Here is a 16,803-nt window from a genome sequence, read left to right on the forward strand (position 1 = left end):
GCACCATAATTTAGTAGTAGAATAACTTAGAAGGAATATAGGTGTTAAACGTAAGATTTTCTTTGAAAACGATGAAAGCGATAAACTACTATATTTTTTATTGTATAATTAAATGCAATCATCTTGGCTTTTGTATTAGAAAAAAAATTAATTACGATTTTACTACTTTCGGTTAGGATTTTTTCAGAATTATCCCAATAAAATGAAGTCAGAAAAGTCCCTTTTAATTTTTTTATAATTTTTTTAAGATATGCAAGGATTGAGAAAAATATAGAAAGATCAAAAATTAATTTTTCAGTGATTAATTTAAACTAAATTTGTTAAATTATCAGTACACAAAGACCGCAAAGATGATTCGAATTTTAATTTAATTTACATTTTTTACTTTTTCTAATAATAATAACAATAATAATTTATTGATTGATGCCCAGGTAACATAATATATAAGAAACAGGACTATACAATATAGCATTTTTTCTTTTTTTTCATTTCTAAGCATTTTTTTTAAATTTTCTCAAGATCAAAGTAGAGTTTTATTTGTTTTTTTTTTATTTCTCAAATTTTGACTTTCTGTTAACAGATTTAAATTTCCCGCGTAAAAGAGTTTAGTGGTGGAAATTTGTCGAGGTGAATATAGGAATCGATGAGATGTCGATGAGGTGAATTCAAACAAAATCTGTCAAAAAGTGAGTGACACTGGGAGTTTTTCTCTCAGATTTTTCTCAATTTTCCAAGCAAATAAGTGAGTGAGAGTTGAAGAAAACATCCCAAGTGACTCCAGAAGATCCCTTCTGACGAGTGAAATGTGAAAATCCAGGTGGAATTGCGTGAAATTGGTGTTTTTGGGAATTTTTCTCTGTTGACATTTCACCCTCTCTGAAGTGTCAGAATTTTCTTCAAATTTTCTCTCTATTTTCCTCCCAAAATCCCTCTGAACACCTACTCAGAGCCGTGGGAAACTCGGGGGAAACCCTATAGGGAGACATTGATCGATTTCTGTAAGATTCTTGGTGATTGAAAGCTGTTTCCAAGGGAAAACCACCTGCTGTGACTGAGTCACCCCTTCCACTGACATTCCGGAGGATCCCTCAGAGATTCCCTGGGTTTAATTAACTTCCTGCTTGACGTTATTGTGGCTTCTGTTCATGTTCTTAATCAATTTCTGAGAAAATTTTAAAATTAATTGGATTTATGTTGAAATTCGTGGGTTTTCTCAGGTCCAGGAAGACTTCTTCTCCTTCTTTTCCAAGGTAATCTTTCTCCTGGAAGATTCTCGTCCCCAAGGTTAGAGAGTTTGTCCCAAAATCTCCCCAATTTCCTCTACTATCTCTATTGACGTGCTTCAGTGAGACACTCATTGGGCTGTTGGAGGTAGATAAGAGCTTTTGGCACTGATAAGATTGCCCAGAATCACTTCCACCCACACCACAGCCACAGAGGCCTCCCATAGAACCAATTTCAGTCGCAAAACCACCGAAGAGTGCATCCGGAAAGGATTTCTTATAGGTTTTTTGTGGGCATTTTAGGTGCAATTTGTTGAGTGATTTTGACCAAGGAAAAAATGAGTGTATAGGGATAAAAAAGTGTGTCCAGGAAAGGAATAAAACGCCAGGAAGAGAGCTTCAAGGATGGCAGAGAGTTCAGGAAACCGAGCTGTATTCCATCAACTCAGTGTAACATGTAAGTTTTCAACAATTTCTTCTGCCCAAAAAAATTCTCAGAATTTTCTCACCTCCGTCACTTTCTCAAACGCAAAAATTCCAAGAAAAAAGGTTCTCAAAAAAAAATACCTTCAGAAGCCTAAAGACAGGAAAAAAAAGTCCAAAGATGAGTAGACTGACGACAAGACTAAAATAATTAATAATTAAAATGAAAATCAGAGAGTGGAAAGTGTCGTGTGGCATTGGGGGAGATGGAAATGGCCCAGAGGCACGAAGAGGAGTGAAATGAATTTTCGTGGGTCTGGAGATTCCTCTGGAAAAACCATCAATTGCCGCTCTGTTTCGTTTCTTACATAATTCACCTCTTGCGCTTCCATTTGGACGCTATTTAAAAAAAAATGTTTTTATTGCAATATTTTGCGTCTAAAGTCACGCTGAATTGAGATTATTGAGTTCGCGCGGTAAAGGTGGAAAAAGGCTGAATTTTCGATAATGACTGCAAATGACGAGGTTGGAAATGCCGAGGGGTTAATGACATGGAATTTTCTTTGTTAATTTGCATTGGGAGATAAGGATTTTGAGTGCACAGATTTCCATCGGCAATAAATTTATCAGTTTTTTTTTATCTCACGTTCAATGACTTTTTAAAGATTTTTTATTCTTTTGCATTTTTACTTTATTATTTTATTAAATCTCCTCAGATTTTTTTTTAAATAATATTTAATTGCCTAAAAACAGTCAAAAAGTAAGTGTCAAATATCTTGAATTAATCGGAAGCGAATAAGAACTTGAATTGATGTTTTAATCTATTTTATACGGAGAAACTTCGATAGTGTAAACACATTACATTTAAGATTCTGCAGTTAAAAAAAAAATACTTACAGTTTTTTTACTGTAGAATTTTAATTTTCGTAGGTGTTTACACTATTGAAGTTACTCTGTAGAATTTTTAACTTGAAACAGCCAAATCTTTACAACTTTCTTAAAAAAAAAACAAAGAAAAAAATCTTGGAAGTATTTAATTTACCTGTCTAGGTAACTTTGTGAACATAATGTCAGTTAATTCAGCATTTGTCGTAACTTCCTTTTGACAAATTTTCATCACACGAAATTTTCAATTTAGCTTAATTTCTTCTTAAAAATACGGTGAGGCTACGGCGAGCATTTTATTGTCAATGTGATTCTGCCCTTATTCTTGGACCATCTGAAATAGTGAGAAAATCTTAAAATTCCAAAATAGACATGATTCTAAATTACCCTATCTTATGGTTTAAATAAACTTAGGCTGATTCTCGAGAATATTTACCCTGCAAAATTTGGCATTAAGGATTTATCCCAAACTGTCATGCACAGAGGGCTTGCGATCACTGATTTAAAGGTCCTTTGCATAAATTTTCTTTACCTAATCCTCTACTGTCAAATTTTACGGGCTAAATATTCTCGAGGATCACCCTGAATCTATTGTGTGCCTTGCAATAGCAGATTTTTCTTTAATTTTTTTTCTTTTTTCTCGAAATAGATTTTAAATATTTACTGTGAAATTATTTGTCACCTTTAAATCGTAACTTAAATTTAAGGAAATTGTGGAAGTTACGACAATTTTCCAAAATACAAAATATTTCTTTGAATTATTCTTTTTTTCATTAATTTTATCAAAAAAAAAGTGTCACACCGTCGTTATTTGTTTTGTTTTGAAATAATGATAAATAAGAAGAAATGTAGCATGCAACAGTTGAATATTGAAAAGAAAAATAGCCTTATGGCCTCTATACAGTAGAGAAATTTATGTCCATATTGAAGATTATTACCTATAGGAAAAGCTCTTCAATATAGACATAAATTGCTCTAGTCTGTAGAGACCATTAGCAGTCTTAGGTAACTATTTATAGCGTTATTCTAGAAGAAGAATATTGAATAGTACTTTGATGTTTCGGTATGGCAACCAAACGTTTCGGCTTTTATAGCAAGCCAGGTAATGTCTACTTTTAAATTTTCTAGGGCATATTTAGATAATTTGGAATGATTCCCGAGGTACACTCAGTCCCGGGATTATGCACATTTTCGGAACCGAAAAAAACGCGTGAAATGGTATTATGCATCGAGAAAATTTGCGTACTCGCAAATCGATACTATCGGTCGTAGAACGAATTTCGTGCAGAGTAAAAGTAGTCAAAACAAAAAGATTTAACTTTTTAATAGAAATGCATTAACAAACAGTAGTTTTGGCCAGAGTTCTTCAATAAATGGTTAGAATATTTTAAAAAATTAACTTATTAAAAGAAATTAAAGTCCTATTTTGAAAAAGTAGCAAAATGTTTTCAAATTTCCCGCGTCGCAATACATTCAGGCGTATTTCAAAAATGATTTCATAAATTGACTCCCAATGGTAGGCAAACTTGCATAATTGTATGTGCATAATCCCGTCAGGTGCATAATCCCGAAGTGCATAATGCCGGGACTGAGTGTAACACGATGAGTAAGATAGTACTGTTCGTATTAATTGCTTTCTGCTGAATCATATTACAGGCAATTCGTGAAATTTTGCATGCGTGCCAACTGTGATTCGGTCAGTTTTCAAGCTAAACGAGAGATGAGAGAGAGGCATTAATCTTATATGTGACATGGTCTTTGCATATTCTGAAAAATTACAACATGATGTCTGCCCATTTAGGGCTTACCTTTGAGAATTAAATGATTGAAAATGAATTTAATCTTTTAAAATGTTGTCAAAATGCAGTTACGACATTCGGTGTTGCAGTCGACGATATATTTGGAGGATATTTGGTGCCTAGGGCGGAGCAAGATCTTTTTTACCGCACTCTTTTTGTAAAAGGAGTTGCCTTATATAATTCCCTTCCCCGTGAGGCACGTAGCTCTCAACGGGCGATTCAGAAACATTTCCAAACTGGGCTTAGCTGATTAGTTTATATATATTTTTTTCTTTTTTTCTCTTTTTCCTATTATTAATTATTTTCTTTCCTTTTTTCTGTGTTTTTTTTTCCTTTTTCTTTTTAAACTCTTTTTCTTGCCACGCGATTGTAAGAGGGTTGTACTCTATTTGTTGTGGATTTTTTAAATAAATTAAAATTAAATTAAATTAAAATATCTAAGGCGGGTCTGAATTTTTTTTTTAATTTTCCGATATATAATATTTCGGACGTTTCTAAGACCAATTCTTCTGGGTGATCATCACGAAAATTTTATTAGGAACTATTTACTGCTCGAACTCTACGGAAGGAGCAGTATATATTTATAATCCCTCGATTTTTTCATGCCCCCAAAATTTCCACCTTCCACCGGAGACCACTTTTGTCAACAAAATCTTTGCGTTTCAGACGATTACTGAGAGAAATGTCGTCACGCTGTTTGTCCGTTTGTCCGTCCGGCTGTCGTCAGCTCTAGAGGCCAAACGGTAAGAGATAGCGACTTGGGACCATCGGGGGACCCCCCATAAGTCGACCCAAGGATCGTTCGCATGCCTCTAATTTTTCCCCACCCCTCCCCTTCCCCACCAAAAACCATGTTTTTTGGGATTGCTCGAAAACGCGTCGTGCGATTTTTTTCATTTTTGGATCAATTCTATTGATCAATCAATCAATTCTATTGCTTTTTAAACAATTTTGGAGAATCTTTTGAGTGATTTATGAATCGGTTCAAATCGTTTGAGAACCGGTAAATGGTAAATGATGCGAAAGTAGTTTTGATGTAGACAGCAGACTCTCTCAAATTCGGGCATTTAGGACCGAAATGTCACCCGAATTAGAGAGAAATTCGGAAATCAAACTGTTTGAAATGCAACGATTTTTTGTATACTCAAATTAATTTCACATACTTTCAAGAAGACCTTTAATGCAAAATAACATCATAACTAAAACAAACCATGGCAAATTTAAGGATATTTGCTTGATTCGATAATCATAATCAAACTTGAAAAATGTCAAAAAAAAGTTTTTCGAATTTAACTGCCGATTGAATTAAAAAGTAGCCCGATCTTAAAAGAGCCGAATTAGCGAGAGTCTACTGTACATATCATTTAAGTCACGAGTTCGAGCATTTCGCAAAGCCTGGGACGCTTTGCCACCCCTTTTTTTTGGGAATCCGAAGCATTCAGGGCTCCGATTGAGCCTGTTATGTATCCCCATTTCTTCGTTCAGTTTTAACGACATATATGGCATTACAATGGCATTTATCTATCCTCCCTGAAAATGATTTGAAGATTTTTTTTTGCTTATTTTCCGATATTATTTTAGAAGTTATCTAAACGAACTTTTGTCCGAGACTTTGACCTTGAAAAATTCCTTTAAACATTTTTGAAAGGTCATAAGTTAAAGGGTTCTAGGAAGCGTATTTTTTAACTGTTTGTGGCAAGTTTAATTTCATTTGAAAGGTTTTTTAAGCAGTTGCAATCTCTTTAAATCGAAATTAATTAAATCAAAGGCGATCTCTAAATCGGTCGAAATTGGAGGGGAGCAGGTAATTCCGGCTTATTCTTTTGACTAATAGGAATGAATACTTTTAAATAATTTAATTATCACATTTTTGGAAGTAATAGGAATAATCATTTTTTAATGATTTCATCATAATGTGTATGCTTAGCTTATTAACCCCTCGGTGGAATCAATGTTGCGTTGCGAGAGTGACAAACAGAAAGATTCTGAGTCACGATCACGGATCAGAATTAGAATATTTCAAGTTCTCTCAATAGAAAATATCTCTCGAAATGTTATTCACGTTCTCGGACGTGTCTATCAAAAGTCTTCTGGGCACTTAGCTCTTCTCTTTGGTTACCTCTCTTTTTTTCTCGCAGTGGAACAAGCCACTCTGCGGAATGTTGGCTTCCTCAAGCCCAATCCCTATGTGGAGCTGTCAGTGGACAGCAAGAGTATCCGGAAGACGGAATTTGTGAAGAATACATATCTGCCGAAGTGGAATGAGGAGTTTACGGTGCTGGTGACGCCAAATTCGACGCTGCAGTTCAAGGTGCTGGACCATTCGAGTTTCCGGAAGGATGTGCTCATTGGGGAGCAAACACTGAGTCTGGGTCAGATTCTGCAGCACTACAATGGACGCTGTGAGAATCTGGAGTTGACGATGGATCTCCTGGTGACGTCAAAGTCACCGGAAGCGCGGCAGAATAAGAGCGGGGAACTAGTGACGGTGCTGAATGGCCTGAAGATTGATATGAAGAGTGTTGTGATCACGAATGGGGGCAGTTCGGGGGTCAATGGGGAGACATCGACGAGTGGGGGCAGGAGTAGTGTACTGAATGGGGGTGTTAGGGCGAGACAGCGTCTCCGGAGTGTGACTACGAGTGCTGCAAATGCCTCCCCGAGCAGTATTAGTGAATCCCTGAGGACAGTTTCCTTCTCGCCGGAACATACGGCCTCCAATGGGACAACGGCGCATACTACAAGCTCCTCAGCTGGAACTGTGAGGAGGAATAGTGGAATGAACTGGGAGAATGCCATCGTTCCGGCAAGTAGTCAGCCAAATGGATCAGTTCTCTCAGTTCCAGCAGCTGCTGCCCTTCCGGTGAGTGTCTTTGCTATTACCTGACATTTTTTTTCAGATTTTTTGAACTTTTGCAATTTCCTCGAAATTTTATGTCATCTGATTGGGCTCAAACTTTGCCCAAGTGTGCAATGGAAATGTGATAAAATGAATACTATCATTTAAATGACTTTTTTGGACAGTTTTCTCCTTCCGAATTTTTAGGATTGATTGATTTTTTAAGGGATTAAAAATCAATAAATTCTAGAACATTGAAAGTTCGGAAAATCACCGCTAGTAGCGCTATAGACAAAACAAGGTTTTCTTAAATTCAAAGTGAAGTATCTTAGCTCTTGTAGCTTGGTTTGAAATGAACCTCAAGTTTATTAGAGTTAAAGTGCATTTGAGGCTTTTCAACAGGAAGAAAATTTAATCGATAGAAACCCGATTTTAGAAATAAAATGTCAAAATTCCAAAGTCAAAGTAAAATGGTCAAAGTCCTTAATATAAATTGAATACACCATAAATATCTTGCGAATTATTTTACAGAATTTCTTTACCCTTTTCACAATCTTTTATTTATACGAAAGTGCCCTTGAGTCATTCCTAATAGTTTTCCAAGGTCAAAGTTTAACTGTGTTATCACACTTGCGCATTAAAATTTTAATATGATTCACATTAATTGCCACTGGTGAGAGTCCAAATGTGTAATTTGTGTGTTTGAATCATTGTATATTCAAAATTTGATCTATTTGTTGATAAAAAGGTAGACTTGGCCCGCAAAATTTGATATAAATAGATTTGTAGCATTAATGCGAAAAATTAATGCGATTTTCTCTTTAATTTTTTAATGTGAAAAATATTTATGCTTTAGGTAAATTTAAACTTATTTTTGCAGGCCAAGTCCCCTTCTTTATCAATAAATAGAAAAACCCCAAATATTAAGTGACTCAAAGACACAAATAACATATTTAGACGCTCAAAAGCGACAATTAATGTGAATCACATTAAAATTTTAATGTGCAAGTGTGATAACGCCGTGAAAGACCTCTTGAAAGCCTATTTAATAATCGATTTGGACAAATTTGGATTCATTGGGAAGGTCTGGGATTTCTTGACAAATATCACTTCGTAGCTTCAATATTCCGCAAGTTTTCACTCTTTTTATCGCAAGAGAAGCTAAATGACTTCATTTTCACTGAGAATGATTTTTTCCGCAAGAGGGCAGTGTTTTCTCCAACAAGTGGCGCTAGCAACTGTTCTCAATTTTAAGTTCTCAAGCTTTTGTTATTTTTTATCTTTACATTTATAGCAGATCGATTAATTAAATTTTGCTAAATAATTTGAAAATTACAAAAAAGGTTCTAAAATTGTTTTTTAAAAATCGATATTTTAAGAAATAATAATATCATTTTATTTTTATTTCAATAAATAAGTTTTAAAAATATGCACAAATATTGAATAAAGGTTGTGAATTTATTGCAAATTCTTATCTAAGTGTTTAATTGATAGAACATTTTCAATTGATTTGATTTAAATTTGGAATTTTATTTTAATTTAATTAATTTATTTATTTTTTAATTTTAAAAAATCATGTACTAACGTCGAGAGAATCTAATTTGGATGGTTCCATTTTACTGAAAAATTATTTCCTCCGCATGAGGACTCTGTATTTTCCCGTGAGTGACGTTAGTGTAACTGTTCTCAATTTTGAGTTCTCAAGCTTTTTCTGGCAATTTTCTCGTTAAATTTAAAGGAGTTTGATTAATTAAATTTTGCGAAATAATTTGAAAATTACAAAAAATTCTAAGATAGTTTTTTAGAAATCGATATTTACCGAATTCGGAACGGAGGGAGTATAATTTTTTATCAAAGTTCTTAATTTACAGAACATTTTAAATTGATTTGATTTTAATTTGGAGTTTTATTTTTATTTTATTTACTTTTTAATTTTGAAAAATTCATGCACAAATATCGAGAGAATCTGAACTAAATAGTTCCATTTTCCTGGAAAATGATTTCCTCCGCATGAGGGCTCTGTATTTTCCCGTGAGTGGCGTTAGTGTAACTGTTCTCAATTTTTAGTTCTCGACATTTTGTTAAATTTTCCTCGCTGAATTTACAATTTTATTCCATTTGTTAAATTTTACAAAATAATATTAAAAGTTAGAAAAGAAATATTGTTATTTTGAAATTCATTTTTGAATAACATTAAAAAATACCTTTTCTCAGAAAATGATTTAAAAAATTATATGTAATAATAAAATATTTTTTATTATAAGTAAATCAATTTTAAAAATATGCATGAATGTTATTTATTAAAACATTTCAAATTATTCTGATTTAATCTGGAATTTTATGCGAAGGATAAGTAGAAAGATTCATGAAAATAATTTCCTCCGCATGAGGGCACTGTGTTCTCCCGCGAGTGGCGCTAGCAACTGTTCTCAATTTTGAGTTCTCAAGTTTTTAGTCAAAAAAATCAGCTAGGTTTATTGAAAATTCACGAATATTTCTTCTAAACTTTATTTTAAATTTCCAACAATATTATTCCAGATTTTTCTTGTTTTCCATTGAAAATTTCATTTGCCTTTCAAACCTTTTGCTAGAGCATTTCTCACCTGTTCTTTCCGAGTGAAAATGCCCCTCTTCAGAGCAATTTATTAACTTATTGATGGACATTCTCTCTATGCAAGTTCACTGTCACACGCATTGGCATCGACTGGAAAAATCAATGAATTTCCCACGAAACAATTTTTACATCATCATTTTACTCTGCAATTTTCACTTGTGGAAAGTGCTTCTCTTTTTTGCGAAATATTGTCATTGCTGCTATCAGAGTTTGTCAATTTAATCTGCGCTACAGAGATAAGATAAGCCTTGTAAGTTGTCAGGTGAATAAAGTCTCATTTTATTTTCATTTGCACATCATCAAATCAGTGTACAAATAGCCAAGGGAGGGCTCTAATTTGGCAATTTTGCCTTTTTTTAATTATTTATTTTGTGAAGATCCTGAAAGAATTGACAAAATAAAATTTTGTGGTTTTTATGTTTAAAATAATTGTTGCAGAGACTTTGTTTAGGAGTTTCAATCAATCTTTATCGATTTTGGTGATAGACAACATTGAAAATTTATCTCTGAGGTTGATTCAGTGCAATTTCGAAATTCCTCTTTGTCTTTTGTGGAGAGGATTTTCGAGCAAAAGTTCACACAGGAAACGCCAGGAAAAATGGTTTTACGTCTGAGGGCTCTCAGAAAGGTTTGGAACGGATTAATTAATTTTCAGGGTGAAATAATTTAGAGGGAGAGAGAGCGATGAAGGAAATATAATTTCTAAAAGGATTATAATGATTCAGTGAAAGGGTTTCATAAATCTAATCTTGGCATCTTTATGATTGTGGCTCTATTAAACCATTCGTTTCAGCCCAAATGATTCTTAATGGACTTTAGATGAAATTATTTACTTGGAATTTGGAGCAATATTGAAAATTCTAAACAAGATAATGTTCTAGATTACAAGAAGCGACGGATTTATTCATAATTCCAACTAAAATTTAGACTTATTCTAGTCTCGTAATCCTATATTCGTTTATGGTTTTATTGAGAACAGTTTTTTACAATTTGAGAACAGTTTTTTGAAGATTGAGAACAGTTGCCAGATGTTAGTACTTCAAAACGCTTTTAGTTATCAAATTCGGTCAAACAGAATCAAAGGAATCAAATAATAGGCGTTTTTCTTCACACTAAACCATTCCTTTGCAGAGCTATCCGACCCAAGGAAGTCCTAGCATGGCCATGAATGGAGCCTCCGGTTCTGCCGGTAATAATCCTGGAGCAGCGTCAACCGCCCTCGTAAATGGAGGCAGTCCGGCTCCGGTGTCCAATTCGACAGATCAGCAACTCGTAGCATCGCAGACGACGAGCGAGGATGAACCTCTGCCCGTCGGCTGGGAGATTCGCTTCGATCAGTACGGACGCAGGTACTATGTTGACCACAATACGCGTTCCACGTACTGGGAGAAGCCCACTCCCCTGCCACTGGGCTGGGAGATCCGACGAGATCCACGTGGGAGGGTTTACTATGTCGATCACAATACCCGGACTACAACGTGGCAACGGCCGAACACTGAACGCCTGCAGCACTTCCAGCACTGGCAGGGCCAGAGGGCACATGTTGTGGCTCAGGGCAATCAGAGGTTCCTGTATACGCCGGCAGCTGCTGGTGCTGGGGCAGGAATGCCCCAGGCTGGAGCTGCGGCACAGGAAGAAGATGATGGACTGGGTCCATTGCCGGATGGATGGGAGAAGAGGGTACAGCCGGACAATCGGGTGTACTATGTCAATCACAAGAATCGCACGACTCAGTGGGAGGATCCGAGGACTCAGGGTCAGGAGGTGAGTCTCATGAGTGAAGGTCCCCTGCCACCAGGCTGGGAGATCCGGTATACTGTCAATGGAGAGCGATTCTTTGTGGATCACAACACAAGGAGGACGACCTTTGAGGATCCAAGGCCAGGAGCTGCCCAGAAGACCGGCGGAAAGGGAGTCTATGGTGTCCCGAGGGCCTACGAGCGCTCATTCAGGTTAGTGCTATGCTGAAAATAAGGTCCCGTCCCGTCTCGATCCCTTGAATTACCAATCCGACTCGTGCTGTCCTATTTCGGTGTCCCTTCCGGTTCTGTCTCATCCTTTCTTGTCATGTCTTGTCTCGTTTCGGTCCCGTCCCGACTAGCTCCCGTCTCGTTTCGCCCCGTCCTATCCAGTTCTTGTCCTGTCCTGGTCCCTGTCCCGTCCCGGTATTCTTTATCCTATCCTGGTCTCTGTCCCATCCCGATGGTTCCTGTTCCGTCCTGGTGATCCCTGTCCCGTTCTGGTCCTTGTCCTGTTCCGTTCCCTGTCCCGTTCCGGTCCTTGTCCTGTTCCGTTCCCTGTCCCGTTCCGATCCCTGTCCCGTTACGGTCCTTATCCCGTTTTGGTTCTGTCCCGACTAGCTCCCGTCTCGTCTCGTCTCTTCCTATTCAGTTCTGTCCCATTCCGGTGGTTCCTGTCCCGTCGCGGTGGTCCCTGTCCCATCCCGATAGTCCCTGTCCCGTTCTGATGGTCCCTGTCCCGTACCGGTCCCTTTCCCGTTTCGGTCCCTGTCTTGTCCCGGTCCTTATCTAGTTTTGGTCCCTTTCCTATTAGTTCCCGTCTCGTTTCGTCCCGTTTTATCCAGTTCTGTCCCATACCGGTAGTCCCTGTCCCATCCCGGTAGTCCATGTCCAGTCCCGATGGTCCTTGTTCCGTTCTGGTGGTCCCTGTCCCATCCCGGTCCCTGTTACATCTAGATCCCTATCCCGTTCCGATCCCTGTCTCTGTCCCGGTGGTCCTTGTCCCGTCGCGGTCCCTATCCCTGTCCCGTCCCGGTCCCTGTCCCGTCTTCGTCCCTTTCCCGTCCTAGTCCTTATCCAGTTTCGGTCCCTTTCCAATTAGCTCCCGTATTGTTTCGTCCCGTTTTATCCAGTTCTGTCCCATACCGGTGGTCCCTGTCGCGTCCCAGTGGTCCTTGTTCTGTCTTGGTCTCTGTCCCGTTCCGGTAGTCTCTGTCCCATCCCGGTAGTCCCTGTCCCGTCCCGATGGTCCTTGTTTCGTCCCAGTGATTCCTGTCCCGTCCCGGTCCCTTGTTACATCTCGGTCCCTATCCCATTCCGATCCCTGTCTCTGTCCCGGTGGTCCCTGTCTCGTCCCGGTCCCTGTCCCGTTCCGATCCCTGTCCCAGTTCCGTCCCGGTGTCTATACTGTTTCGGTTCTGTCCCGACTAGCTCCCATCTCGTCTCGTCTCGTCCTATTCAGTTCTGTCCCATCGTGGTGCTTCCTGCCCCATCCTGGTGGTCCTTGTCCTGTCCTGGTCCCTGTCCCGTCCCGATGGTTCCTGTCCCGTCCCGATGGTCATTGTTCCGTCCCGGTGGTCCCTGTCCCGTTCCGATGGTCCCTGTTTCGTCCCGGTGGTCCATGTCCCGTCCCGGTAGTTCCTCTCCCATCTCAATGGTCCTTGTTCCGTCCCGGTGGTCCCTGTCCCGTCCCAGTCCCTGTTACATCTCGGTCCCTATCCCGTTCCGATCCCTGTCTCTGCCCCGGTGGTCCCTGTCAAGTCCCGGTCCCTGTCCCGTCCCGGTCTCTATCGATGTCGCAGTCCCTGTCTCGTCTCGGTCCTAGTCCCTAATGAAGTTTGTGTGTAAAATATTCAGTGTACTGAGAAAAAAAATTATTCCTAGGTGGAAACTCAGTCAATTCCGCTATTTGTGCCAGAGCAATGCCCTGCCCTCGCACATTAAGATCACCATGACGCGTCAGACGCTCTTTGAGGATTCCTACCATCAGATTATGCGATTGCCGGCCTACGAACTCCGTCGGCGGCTGTACATAATCTTCCGGGGAGAAGAGGGTCTGGACTATGGAGGAGTATCCAGGGAATGGTTCTTCCTGCTGAGTCATGAAGTTCTCAATCCCATGTACTGTCTGTTTGAGTATGCCAACAAGAATAACTACAGTCTGCAGATCAATCCCGCCTCGTACGTCAATCCTGATCATCTGCAGTACTTTAAGTTTATTGGGAGATTCATTGCAATGGCCCTGTACCATGGACGCTTTATCTATTCGGGCTTTACGATGCCCTTCTACAAGAGGATGCTCAATAAGAAGCTCACCACAAAGGACATTGAGTCCATTGATCCGGAATTCTATAATTCTCTGGTTTGGGTGAGGGACAATAACATCGATGAGTGTGGCCTAGAGCTGTGGTTCAGTGTGGACTTTGAGGTGCTAGGGCAGATAATTCATCATGAGCTGAAGGAGAATGGGGATAAAGAACGTGTCACGGAGGAGAATAAGGAAGAGTACCTTACGCTAATGACGGAATGGAGAATGACGAGGTAAGTGAAGAACTCTTTGCTCTAGGCTAGAGCTGTCGAACTCTAACCTAGAGAAAATCCCAATTCCACCTCTAAAAAATCTCAGGGAGGCAAGGACTAGGCTTGAACCTTGTCAGTCGGACATTTTTAGTGTGATCACCACTAGGGGCGCTATGATCGAAAAGTTCATTTTCGAAATTTCGATGTCGAATATCTCGAAGTCCGCTTTATCGATTTCGATGAAATTTTAGTATGTTGTAGGCGATGTCAAGACCTTTCCATCGATAGGCCGTTCTTCTTGCCTGGCCCTCCCTGGATTGCGAAAATCCGAAATGTCTTACTGATTTCGTTATTATGGTGAACAGAGGTATCGAGCAGCAGACTAAGACATTCCTGGACGGCTTCAATGAAGTGGTGCCTCTGGAGTGGCTCAAGTACTTTGATGAGCGCGAACTGGAGCTAATGCTGTGCGGAATGCAAGAGATCGATGTCGATGACTGGCAACGGAACACGATCTACAGGCATTACAACCGCAACAGTAAGCAAGTTCTGTGGTTCTGGCAGGTAAGAAGATCTTTCTTTCTCTTTTTGTGCCAAAGGAGGAATTGACGGGGATTTTTGGGGGGCAGTTTGTCAGGGAGACGGACAATGAGAAGCGTGCCAGATTGCTGCAATTTGTAACGGGGACGTGTCGGGTGCCCGTGGGAGGATTTGCCGAGCTAATGGGCTCCAATGGACCCCAAAGGTTCTGCATTGAAAAGGTGGGGAAGGAAACGTGGCTTCCGCGATCGCATACGTGCTTCAATCGTCTGGATTTGCCACCGTACAAGAGCTACGACCAACTCGTTGAGAAGCTCAACTACGCCATCGAGGAAACGGAGGGCTTTGGCCAGGAATAGAGAAGCACTCATCAAGTAAGTGCATAATTAATCCTTTTTCATGTAAATAATTGTTAATAGTTTCTGGTGAGATATGAATAATGATGATGCAAAAATATTTGTAGCTATAAATAGTTAAAGCAAAAAGAAAAAAAAGATCGTAGAAAGGTTATAATTTTATTTTAAAAAGAAAAAAAATTGTGTATAAAATATTTTGTGGGGAGATTTTAAAGGGTAAGCTTTGAAAGGCTAAAAAAAAAGACACGAAAGAAAGAAAGAAAGAGTTTGAATGAAGATCAAATGGGATCAGTGATAATATCAAATTATTTTTAGATTTTAGGTGAAAGAAAAAAAAAAAGAAATTTTTAGAAAAAAAAATTGATTCATTAGAGTTCTCAAGAAGTAATTCAAAAGTTATTTTTTACAAATTGCTAAAAGAGAAAGAAAAACACGTTTTAAAATTTGCCACCCCTTTTAACTTTAATTCCCAGTAGTTGATAAAATAGTGAAAAGCAAAAAGAAAATTGAAAGGGGAATATTTTTGTGTCACTGACTTGAAAGGGAGAGGGAGAGAGGATGAGTAAATTATGAGGAAGCATGAATCCTCAGCAAAAAAATAAAGATAATAAAACGATTATCAAGAAAAAGTTACTTTTTTTCTTCAGAAAGTAAAAAAAAAACAGCGTTGAAATTTTCATAAGATCATTTTCGCATCATTCACATTCATTTTCACCAAAAAAAACGTAAAATTTCGCAAAATTTCAATCCCTAATTTTCGCTCGGTTGACAAATTAGTAAAAATTTTATCAGTTTTACATCATTGCCTTTCGTTTTCATCAAGTAAATATAAAATTTCACAAAATTTCATGAAAAATTCGGATGTTTTAAGACCTTATTTTAGATCGATTCATAAATATATTCAAAGTTTCAAAACCTAATTTCTGCAGGATTTACAAATTATTCAAGATTGAATTACATCCACGTAATTTACTTTTATTTTCATAAAAATAAATAAAATTTCACAAAATTTCATGAAAAATTTGAGTGCATTAAGACCTTATATTTGCGTGATAAATAAATTACTACAAATCAGATAATTTTCGCCAAAGAAACATGAAATTTTCACAAAATTTCAAGAAAATATTCAAAATTTCAATATCTAATATTCATACGATCGATAGGACTAAACAAACAAAGAATCTTTGTACAATATAACCAAATTTTCACCGAGGAAACTTAAAATTTCACTAAATTTCATGTCAAATTTGATTGCTCTCAGACCTCATTTTTAGGCTATTATTAAATTTGTATAAATCAGATCATTTTCGCCAATGATACATGAAATTTTCACAAAACTTTATGAAAAATTTGACTGCTTTAAGACCTTCTATTTGCGTGATAAACAAATTACTACAAATCAAATCATTTTCAACAAGTAAACATGAGATTTTCATAAAATTTCATAAAAATGTTGAAAATTTCAATACCTAATTTCCGCAGGATTGACAAACAATTAAAAATCCAATAACTTCCGCTTCATTATCCAAATTTTCACCGGGGAAACATAAAATTTCATAAAGTTCCATAAACATTTCAAAAGTTTCAAAACCTCATTTTTATACAATTGACAAAATCATAAAGAAACAAATCATTTTCGCATCATTCACATACATTTTCACCGAGGAAACATGAAATTTCGAAAAATTTCATGAAAATGTTCAAAATTTCAAGACCTTATCTACAGAAACTTGGTAAGTGATTACAATTAAGAGTATTTTTTATCAGTTATGTCATTTTTGAACAATATTTCATGAAAGTTTCCAAAATTTCCAAATTTTCATTTAAATTATATTTTATTTCGCAAAATTTCGTGGAAATTTTCC

The 16,803-nt window shown here is 37.6% G+C and overlaps 1 protein-coding gene across 3 annotated transcripts; it reads left to right on the forward strand.

Annotated features, from left to right (window-relative positions):
• Nucleotides 1–661: 661 nt before the first annotated feature.
• On the forward strand, nt 662–15,567 carry LOC129806838 (E3 ubiquitin-protein ligase Su(dx)). Of its 3 annotated transcripts, none has more exons than XM_055855626.1 (7): nt 662–742; nt 1,527–1,680; nt 6,469–7,193; nt 10,915–11,735; nt 13,407–14,063; nt 14,408–14,606; nt 14,672–15,567. In XM_055855626.1, exons 2-7 carry the CDS (start codon nt 1,629–1,631, stop codon nt 14,939–14,941), a joined length of 2,724 nt encoding a protein of 907 aa, XP_055711601.1. In that variant the 5' UTR covers nt 662–742; nt 1,527–1,628; the 3' UTR covers nt 14,942–15,567. The 3 variants fall into 3 exon arrangements, with proteins under 3 accessions (XP_055711601.1, XP_055711602.1, XP_055711603.1); XM_055855627.1 differs by having other exon boundaries at nt 663–817; XM_055855628.1 differs by having other exon boundaries at nt 663–805.
• Nucleotides 15,568–16,803: the final 1,236 nt, after the last annotated feature.

The sequence above is a fragment of the Phlebotomus papatasi genome, chromosome 3, assembly GCF_024763615.1.
Source record: "Phlebotomus papatasi isolate M1 chromosome 3, Ppap_2.1, whole genome shotgun sequence".
Classification (NCBI taxonomy): Eukaryota; Metazoa; Arthropoda; class Insecta; order Diptera; family Psychodidae; genus Phlebotomus; species Phlebotomus papatasi.